We start from the raw sequence: 9,854 nt of genomic DNA on the forward strand, positions 1-9,854 counted from the left end.
TATTAAATAGAGTTTAGTAATTAAAACTTTGACTAATTAAGATTTATTTATTCATTTATTATTTACAAAGAGTCCAAATCTTAAGAAATTAAAATTAAGAAAATTACAAAATTCTGACTAGCTTAAAAAGTATAAAGAAATTATATTTATAATTTAGAAAAATAATAAATCGTGATATAATGACATACGAGATAATGAGTCAGAACTTGAATTATTAGTAGGTCAACATTATGTACTTTATTCTTATTATGAATAAAATATTGGCAGCTTCAGGCTTCCGTACAACAGGACATTCTATTGAAAACTATTCATTTTCAAATGTTTTTATTATTTAGAAAATCTTCATGTTGATGTTCGTGAACAACAAACCAATAAAGTCGGGAATTTTACAGAGATTCAGTTTTTATTGACATTTCGACAGGATGACAAATTAACTACAAAGCGGAAGCCGTCCGTCACTCCGACGGAAAACCTAAGAAAAAAACAAACAAAACGTACGATGACGCGAAGTACCGGCGACACCTGAAACACTCCGACAGGCAGGATGGGAGTATTAAGAGCTGAATGTTTTCACGTGAAACGGTTTGGCGGATTATAAAAGTCGGACGTTAACAGTTTTTATTTAAAGACGTTAATTTAAATCCAGATGAGTTACTGAACTCACGTTTTACGACTCCTCACCTCAAAAACTTTTGTCTCCGTCTGAAGAAAATCAAGATGAATGCAATCGTCTAAAGAGAAAACAGATTTTTTTTTTTCTAATTCATAATTTTGAGGCAGTGAAGCCACAAAGACAAATTTATAACTAAAAAGTTTATTAATTACCAAACAATTAGTCCAAATTATGAGATTTTAAGTCAAATAAAAAGTCTAAATTCTGACTTCCTTTAATAAATATATAAAATTATGATAATTAGATCAAATAGTGCTGCTCAGAGTTTTGTGTTATATTTTGCAGCTACAAAACTTGTTTTATTATTTCCTTCTTCACTCCGTCGGTGCACAAACACGTGAAGAAGAATTCACACGGGTTTATAAACGGAGCTCTTCTGTTCGCGGTAATGTCCGGTGAATCATTTGTGTATTTATGTTTGTTTGTTAATCATTTAAAGGAAAAGAGTTTTCAAAGGAGAGGAGTTTTAAAACCTTCGGCTGCAACATGAAGAGTTTAAAAAACTAAAAAATAACTTTTCTGCATAAATCTAAATCGGCAGAAGTCTGAAGGGAGTTCTGAATTGATTCTGCGTTCCGTTAACTTCAGGCGTCGGTCTCTGACGTTCAGCTTCATCTGCATTTAAAAAGAGATTATTGGAAACGGAACGGTTTCACCAGAAGAAGAAACGGGAAACGTTAAAATTTTCAACTGAAGAGGAGAAAATACGAACGAACACAAGTCATGTTTTAAACATCCGACATCTGCCGAATGCTGCGACATCCCCATCTATTTCAAACTAAAAGCCCTCGTTTTCAAACTGAAAGCCCTCGTTTCAAAATAAAGGCCCACGTTTTCAAACTGAAAGCCCTCGTTTTCAAACTAAAAGCCCTAATTTCAAACTAAAAGCCCTCGTTTCAAACTAAAAGCCCTCGTTTTCAAACTAAAAGCCCTCTTTTCAAAATAAAGGCCCACGTTTTCAAATTGAAAGCCCTCGTTTCAAACCAGAAGCCCTCGTTTCAAACCAGAAGCCCTCGTTTCAAACTAAAAGCCCTCGTTTCAAATTAAAAGCCCTCGTTTTCAAACTGAAAGCCCTCGTTTCAAACCAAAAGCCCTCGTTTTCAAACTAAAAGCCCTCGTTTCAAATTAAAAGCCCTCGTTTCAAATTAAAAGCCCTCGTTTCAAACTAAAAGCCCTCGTTTCAAACTAAAAGCCCTCGTTTTCAAACTAAAAGCCCTCTTTTCAAAATAAAGGCCCACGTTTTCAAATTGAAAGCCCTCGTTTTCAAACTAAAAGCTCGTTTTTCAAATTAAAAGCCCTCGTTTTCAAATTAAAAGCCCTCGTTTTCAAACTAAAAGCCCTCGTTTTCAAATTGAAAGCCCTCGTTTTCATACTAAAAGCCCTCGTTTTCAAATTAAAAGCCCTCGTTTTCAAACTTAAAGCCCTCGTTTCAAACTTAAAGCCCTCGTTTCAAACTAAAAGCCCTCGTTTTCAAATTGAAAGCCCTCGTTTTCATACTAAAAGCCCTCGTTTTCAAATTAAAAGCCCTCGTTTTCAAACTTAAAGCCCTCGTTTCAAACTAAAAGCCCTCGTTTTCAAATTAAAAGCCCTCGTTTCAAACTAAAAGCCCTCGTTTTCAAACTAAAAGCTCTCGTTTTCAAATTCAAAGCCCTCGTTTTCAAACTAAAAGCTCTCGTTTCAAACCAGAAGCCCTCGTTTCAAACCAGAAGCCCTCGTTTCAAACCAGAAGCCCTCGTTTCAAACTTAAAGCCCTCGTTTCAAACCAAAAGCCCTCGTTTTCAAACTAAAAGCCCTCGTTTCAAATTAAAAGCCCTCGTTTTCAAACTAAAAGCCCTCGTTTCAAACCAGAAGCCCTCGTTTCAAACTAAAAGCCCTCATTTCAAACTAAAAGCCCTCGTTTTCAAACCAGAAGCCCTCGTTTCAAACCAAAAGCCCTCGTTTTCAAACTAAAAGCCCTCGTTTCAAATTAAAACCCCTCGTTTTCAAACTAAAAGCCCTCGTTTCAAACCAGAAGCCCTCGTTTCAAACCAAAAGCCCTCGTTTTCAAACTAAAAGCCCTCGTTTTCAAACTAAAAGCCCTCGTTTCAAACTAAAAGCCCTCGTTTTCAAACTAAAAGCTCTCGTTTCAAACTAAAAGCCCTCGTATTTCCTGTGAAGCAACTCAAATTTTCAGACGTGGAAATGCTGCCCTCTTCTGGTGAAACTGGTCCCGCTGGAAAAAGCTCAGAAACAAAGTTTTAAGGAGCCACGTTCCAATAAATCCCCGTTTATAAAGGCTTCACAAGACGTCTTTATTAATGGTTGATAAATCATTTACTAAAGCAGTCAACGGTCGTTAATAAGAAGAGCTGCCAACCTTCTGGATTCTCTTATTGATTAATCAATCAACAGAAAAATAAATTAAAAAAACAGTCAATTTTCAACCAAAACGAGTAAAGAAATGGTTTCCTTCCGTTTGTTTATCACTAAACGCAGAAGTTTGGATCTTTTGGTGAAACAAATCTCTGAGAAGACGTCATCGATGAACTCGGATTCCTTTTTAATGATCTTTTAAAAGGGTTTCTGTCGACTGCTGGCAACTTCGAACTTCTTCTGATTAACGGTCGATAACTGATCGATAATCATCAGTCAGCAGGTTCACTGATGATTAAAGAAGTTGATGAGCTCCATTCAACAGCGTTCCACCAGACTCCATTATTATTTCTTACAATTTAACAAACAGAAACAAACTGTGACGCACCGGAAAAAAACAGTACCGGGGTTTGGCATCAAGCTGACTCAGTGTGTGTGTGTGTGAGAGAGAGAGAGAGAGTGTGTGTGAGAGTGAGTGTGTGTGTGTGTGTGTGTGTGTGTGTGTGTGTGTGAGAGTGAGTGTGTGAGTGTGTGTGTGTGTGTGTGTGCGTGTGTGTGTGTGTGTGTGTGTGTGTGTGTGTGTGTTCTCCCCGATGCAGACACACTGGACTCAGAGTTTAGTAGTGTTACATTTGACGATGATGATGATGAAGTCTATAGGAGGACACAGTCCGAGTCCTTGTCTCTTCTCCTGGCCTGCTGTGACCCCTGACCTCTGACCTGTAAACGACAACAAGACGGTGACGACGACGACAACAACAACAACAACAACAGACATGAGAAGCGTCACATCACATGACGACGGCTTCGATATTTATTTTGTTCTTTCGTCTCGAATGAAAAAATAGTTTTTACTGTTTTAATTATTTGGATTAATTAGTTTCTGAAAAAACATCAAAGTTAATATCTCACATTTTATATTATGATCTTTTTACAACATTTTGGGGACCGATTATAAATATTCAGATATTCTATAGTTTTTTTTTTAATGAATATTTTTATTTGTTTTGTTTTTAGGCATTTTAGAAACATTTTAAGAATATTTTTAAAACATATTTTGGGGAAAATCACGAATATTTATTTAGCTATTTTAGGATTTATTTCTGGAACATTTCACAAATATTAGATATTTGGGGAACATTGGCCTTCGGTCCGGTCTGTTTGGGTTCATGAACATCCGACCCGGTTCTCCAGGTGATGTTACCTGCTGCGCTGGCTGCACTGCCCCCTGCTGTTGCTGCTGTTGCTGCTGTTGCTGTTGTTGTTGCTGTTGTTGTTGCTGGTATTCCTCCTGCTGGAGTTGCTGGGCCAGCTCCAGGTCGCTGAGGGGCCCCGGGGCCCCGCCCTGCTGCTGCTGCAGGGACACCGCCACCAGGTAGTCCTGAGACCGACGACAAGATCAGTCAGCGACGCGTTAACGATTCCTCTCGGCTGCCAAAGCGTCACCCGGTCAGCTCACCTGGTCGATCTGCCTCTGCTGCTCCTGAGCGCTGGGCGGCAGGTGGGAGGTGGGCGGAGCTCTCTGGGGAGGATGACACAGCCGGAAGTCGGAGTCGCAGAAGTTTCCGTCTCCTTCCACGTTGTGAAGAGACTCCCAGACCAAACCCTCCTCCTGCAGGAAGCCCTGGTCGGTCACCAGCAGGTACAGGTGACCCTGAGGGACAGAAGCTATGAACAACAGGTACAGCTGGCTCCACCTTGTGTTTGATCATGGTACTACAGTGTGTGTAGCTCCACCTTGTGTTTGATCATGGTACTACAGTGTGTGTAGCTCCACCTTGTGTTTGATCATGGTACTACAGTGTGTGTAGCTCCACCTTGTGTTTGATCATGGTACTACAGTGTGTGTAGCTCCACCTTGTGTTTGATCATGGTACTACAGTGTGTAGCTCCACCTTGTGTTTGATCATGGTACTACAGTGTGTGTAGCTCCACCTTGTGTTTGATCATGGTACTACAGTGTGTAGCTCCACCTTGTGTTTGATCATGGTACTGAAGTGGTTGTTTCTGAAGAAGACGGAGATCTCTCCCTCTTTGGCCGTCGTGTTGAGTTCACATAGACCGTGATACGACAGCTGCGTCGCTGTTGACTCCAGAAACTGCTCCGCCACCAGACCTGCAGGGGGCGCACACGCACACACATACAACACCCAAACCATCATGCAACACTGGGACTTTGTCCTACCTAAACCAGACCTACGTTCCAATGTGTGTATGTGTGTGTGTGTGTGTGTGTGCGTGTGTGTGTGTGTGTGTGTGTGTGTGCGTGTGTGTGTGTGTGTGTGTGTGTGTGCGTGTGTGTGTGTGTGTGTGTGTTACCTTCACTGACTCGGCTGCTGTCTGCAGAGTGTTTGTAGTCGATGATTTTCTCCACCAGCTGGTTGTAACTCAGTTTCCCCACCGAGGCCACCATCTCTGGACTCTGAACACACACACACACACACACACACACACACACACACACACACACACACACACACTTTACCACCATAGAAGCTTTTCAATAAGTTAGGAAAATAGAAATAAATATGAAGATTGTTGCATTAAACGTGTTTAATTTTCAGTTCTGCTGACATGTGCTTTAGCATGTAGTAAGCATGTGGTTAGCGTGTCACCTGGGGGTCGACCAGCCAGCCGTGGTACAGCGGGATGTCCAGCAGGTCAAACGCGATGCACTCCGGCGTGTACTCGAAGTCCGAGACGCCGGTGAAGCGCACGTTGACGTCGAGGCCCGTGGAGAGCTTCGGGAGGACGGCCATGGCGTCGCTCATGTTCTGGAAACGCAGAAGAAGAGACAGGTGAGACAGGAAGTCCACCGCGAGAAGAGCGACGACCGATTGGTTCGTTACTCGTGTCATTTTGTCGGCGTTTCGGTCTTTTAGTTTTTGGAGCCAGAAGTGACCATATTTGGAAGAGCTGAGGAACTATGCCCCGCCCACCGATACTGGAAACCAGACACCAGAACAAGCCCCGCCCCCCAATATATATCTAGTCCTAATAATTAATGAATGACAAATTATTTCCAGAAGGAGTTTATCTGTATGTGTGTGTGTACCTGCTGGAAGTTGAGCTCCATCCCATCAGCCTTCTCTCTGGGTGTGACCGACAACACACACTCTCCTACACACACACACACACACACACACACACACACACACACACACACACACACACACAGGATGTAAAGTTCTCGGTAAATAAACCTGATTCCGTTGATCTGGAGGAAAAGTAAAAGTGTGTTACCGAGATGAGCCATCAGGTCCTCCGTGGTGACCACTTCAGTCTGAGCAGGAAGCTTCGCCTGCACACACAGCAGAAAAAAAACTTTCAAAATTCCTGCAATTTTTTCCATAAAAAACATGAACAGAAATTCTGCTGAAAGTAAGACATCATAAAGTCTCCTTTCAAAATAAAACTTTAACTTTCAGCTGAAAAATACGAGACTGATTTTAAGTTATATACATAAAAAAAGGCTAAATAAAACCAAACATTTTGGGATCAAATCAATAACAAAAATAAAACTGGAGAAATGTGTGTGTGAGCAGCTCCTGTCTGCAGTGCATCATGGGTAATCAGACCAACATCACTGGATCACTGCGATACTGAATGAAATGTAAAAACGGACAGATTCTGTTTTACCTTCCAGCGCAGGAACAGAGTATTCATGATGGCCAGCAGGGGGCAGGGTCCGTTCTCACTCTGAGTGATGATGGGCGTCTTCTTCTCCTTCCAGGTGATCCACTTCACCAGGTAATATGCCGGCATGGAGGGCCCTGCGTCCGGGGCCGCCGCCACAGCAGGAGGGGGAGGAGGAGCAGCTGCAGCACAAGCAGCGCCCCCTGTGGACCGGAGGACAACGAGTCACACTCAGAGGAAGAGTCTTTAAGCATTGTCATAGTTTAAAAAACAAAACAAATGCAATTCAAATGAAGCGTTCAGGGACTGTGGGACATCTGACATCTGATTTATTTTCAGTGGTAACGAAATGCCTGAGTTTACATTGTCGTTTTCACAGCATCCACTCCTGAACGCATCACAGCTAAAGACTATAAGCGGCAGGACCCTGAACGCCTCACGGAGCCCTGACAGTAGACCCTCGTCTCACCGGCGGCCTCCAGCGCCTCGTCCTCCTTCAGACTGGGCACCTCGGTGGACGGAGACCGTCCCTCCACACCCAGAGCCGAGTAGGACGAGGACAGGCCGTCCTCCACGTCCAGGGAGTTTCCTGCGGCCGTCACCCCGTCCGACAGCTCCAGACTGGGGATGGAGAACGATGCCGAGTCGGTGGACTCTCGCTGGTCGTCGGAGCCGCCGGCTGTCGCCAGCGAGGAGCTCTCCTCCAGGTCCAGGTCCAGACCGGGCTTCATCACCGGCACACCTGGAGAACAGACACAGACCCTTAGTGGTTCACACGGGACCAGATCCCGAACCTGAACCTGATCCTGATCCTAGACCTGATCCTGAACCTGATCCTAGACCTGATCCTGATCCTAGACCTGATCCTGATCCTAGACCTGGTCGTAGACCTGATCCTAGACCTGATCCTGATCCTAAACCTGATCCTGATCCTAGACCTGATCCTGATCCTAGACCTGGTCGTAGACCTGATCCTAGACCTGATCCTGATCCTAGACCTGATCCTGATCCTGATCCTAAACCTGATCCTGATCCTAGACCTGATCCTGATCCTAAACCTGATCCTAGACCTGATCCTGATCCTAGACCTGGTCGTAGACCTGATCCTAGACCTGATCCTGATCCTAAACCTGATCCTAGACCTGATCCTGATCCTAGACCTGATCCTGATCCTAGACCTGGTCGTAGACCTGATCCTAGACCTGATCCTGATCCTAAACCTGATCCTGATCCTAGACCTGGTCGTAGACCTGATCCTAGACCTGATCCTGATCCTAGACCTGATCCTGATCCTAGACCTGATCCTGATCCTAGACCTGATTCTAGACCTGATCCTAGACCTGATCCTGATCCTGATCCTAGACCTGGTCGTAGACCTGATCCTAGACCTGGTCCTGATCCTGAACCTGATCCTAGACCTGATTCTAGACCTGATCCTAGACCTGATCCTAGACCTGATCCTGAACCTGATCCTGATCCTAGACCTGGTCCTACCTGTGCCGGGTCTGTCAGCGTCGATGTGAAGCCTCAGCGCCGACCGAGCTTCTTCTTCTTCATCTTCTGTGGTGGTGGCCGTCGGTGTCCCGTTTGCCTCCGGCGCCGTGGGCGTGGCCTCCACCTTCTGGACCGCGGCGGGCACCGGGCCTTCGGCGGCACCGTTGCTGCTCGGGAGGTCGGCGCCGCGGTCCGAGCTGACGTCCATCGTCATGTTTACGCTCGGTTCTTTGGAGATCCTTCCTGCGCCGAGATCCGGCTGCTGTCGTTCCACCAGCAGGGCGGCGGCCTGCGGCTCCGAGGCGGACTCCGTCATGATCAGAGGCCCGACCCGCTTCACGACACGAACACACAAACCGCAACGTGTGGAGAAACCAGTCAGAAAACCGACGCCGTCATCAGAGACGCAACCTCGGCGTCGGGCGGGTGATTCAAGATGGCGGTGAGACGGCCGGGTGGCTCCACATCTGGGGGGGGGGGGGGGGGGGGGGATCCTGCCGAGGGCTCGGGAAACAAACGCACCTGTTTATGTGAACGACCTCGTCAGCGTTCGTCAGGGATCAAATAAAAAGAAGTCCGTCTGTGAGGTCACTTCCTCTTCGTGGTCGGTCAGCTGACTTCCTGTCACACCTGACGAGAAACAAACAAAAGAGCAGATCAACTGTGGTTCATTTATTCCTCGTTCCCATCACCAGACTACATTACCCACAAACCCCGTCACTTCCTGTTTGTTGCGGTTAGCTAGCAGCGGTTTGTTTTGATGATGAGAGGAGAGGGGGCGGAGCCTAATGACTGGAAATGAGTTATTTTTGGTAATAAAGTCAAGTTGTATTTTGAAAGGGGGCCTTTATGACGTCATACTTTCCCACTGAGTTTGTTTTCAGATGTTTTTTTACAGAAAAAAAATTGCAGGAACTACAAATACACTTCTACAGAGGACCTGACCCCTGACCCCTGACCTCTCGGACCCCCTAACCCTTTGAGGTCATCATGAGCACGTGAGGACTAACTGTTGTCGCCAGAGCCGCCGTGCACGTGCACGTCAGGTGACCTGCCACACGTCAGGTGACCTGCCACACGTCAACATGTCAAACAACCGTCAGTCAGACCAAACAAGTTTCCCACAATGCCCCTCGGTCGGCGGCGGCGCTCCCGATTAAACAGAAAAACCGTGAGTTGTCCTCGCGCCCCCCGGAGAGTCGGACCGGAGAGTCGGACCGGACCCCCCGGAGAGTCGGACCGGAGAGTCGGACCCTTTACGCGGCTTCCTTCGCGGTGACACAACAACTCCCGGAGCTAGCTCCCCGAGCTAACTCAGCCGAGTCAGCTCTGATCCTCAGAGACATAAACTCCGGTTCACCGGCGGAAACCACCGCGAGCTCCGCACTCACACCGGAGCCGACGGTCGGTATTGATAAGACGCAGCTTACCGACACCGGGCGCGGCTCCGTGCTCTGTGCTGACGCTGGCTGCTCAACGGCCATGCTAGCTGTTTACATTCCTCTCCGCCTGGCTCACAAACCCCGCCCACTACACGAACTCCGCTGCGTCACATCCGGTCAACACTGTTCCGGTCTGACATTACAAATATGGCCATTTAAAGAAGAATCTGGCTATTAGATGAATTGTCTCCCAATCAGACGTGCTGGTTTCACGTTTACCACCTCAGTGGGAGGACACTAGTCAAGCTGGTGTATAA

General features: G+C 46.1%; 1 protein-coding gene across 1 annotated transcript; it reads right to left on the reverse strand.

Moving 5' to 3' along the window:
* Nucleotides 1–384: 384 nt before the first annotated feature.
* mindy1 (MINDY lysine 48 deubiquitinase 1) lies at nucleotides 385–9,690 on the reverse strand. Its single transcript, XM_069168841.1, has 12 exons — nucleotides 9,586–9,690; nucleotides 8,156–8,785; nucleotides 7,131–7,403; nucleotides 6,665–6,864; nucleotides 6,269–6,326; nucleotides 6,081–6,145; nucleotides 5,641–5,799; nucleotides 5,345–5,447; nucleotides 4,999–5,141; nucleotides 4,485–4,679; nucleotides 4,230–4,406; nucleotides 385–3,745 (listed from the first exon to the last, which is right to left on the reverse strand). Exons 2-12 carry the CDS (start codon nucleotides 8,469–8,471, stop codon nucleotides 3,680–3,682), a joined length of 1,755 nt encoding a protein of 584 aa, XP_069024942.1. The 5' UTR covers nucleotides 8,472–8,785; nucleotides 9,586–9,690; the 3' UTR covers nucleotides 385–3,679.
* Between the last annotated feature and the right edge of the window lie 164 nt (nucleotides 9,691–9,854).

This window comes from Embiotoca jacksoni, unplaced genomic scaffold (genome assembly GCF_022577435.1).
Source record: "Embiotoca jacksoni isolate LCO1_2020_lvr unplaced genomic scaffold, fEmbJac1.0.p SCAF_41, whole genome shotgun sequence".
Classification (NCBI taxonomy): domain Eukaryota; kingdom Metazoa; phylum Chordata; class Actinopteri; family Embiotocidae; genus Embiotoca; species Embiotoca jacksoni.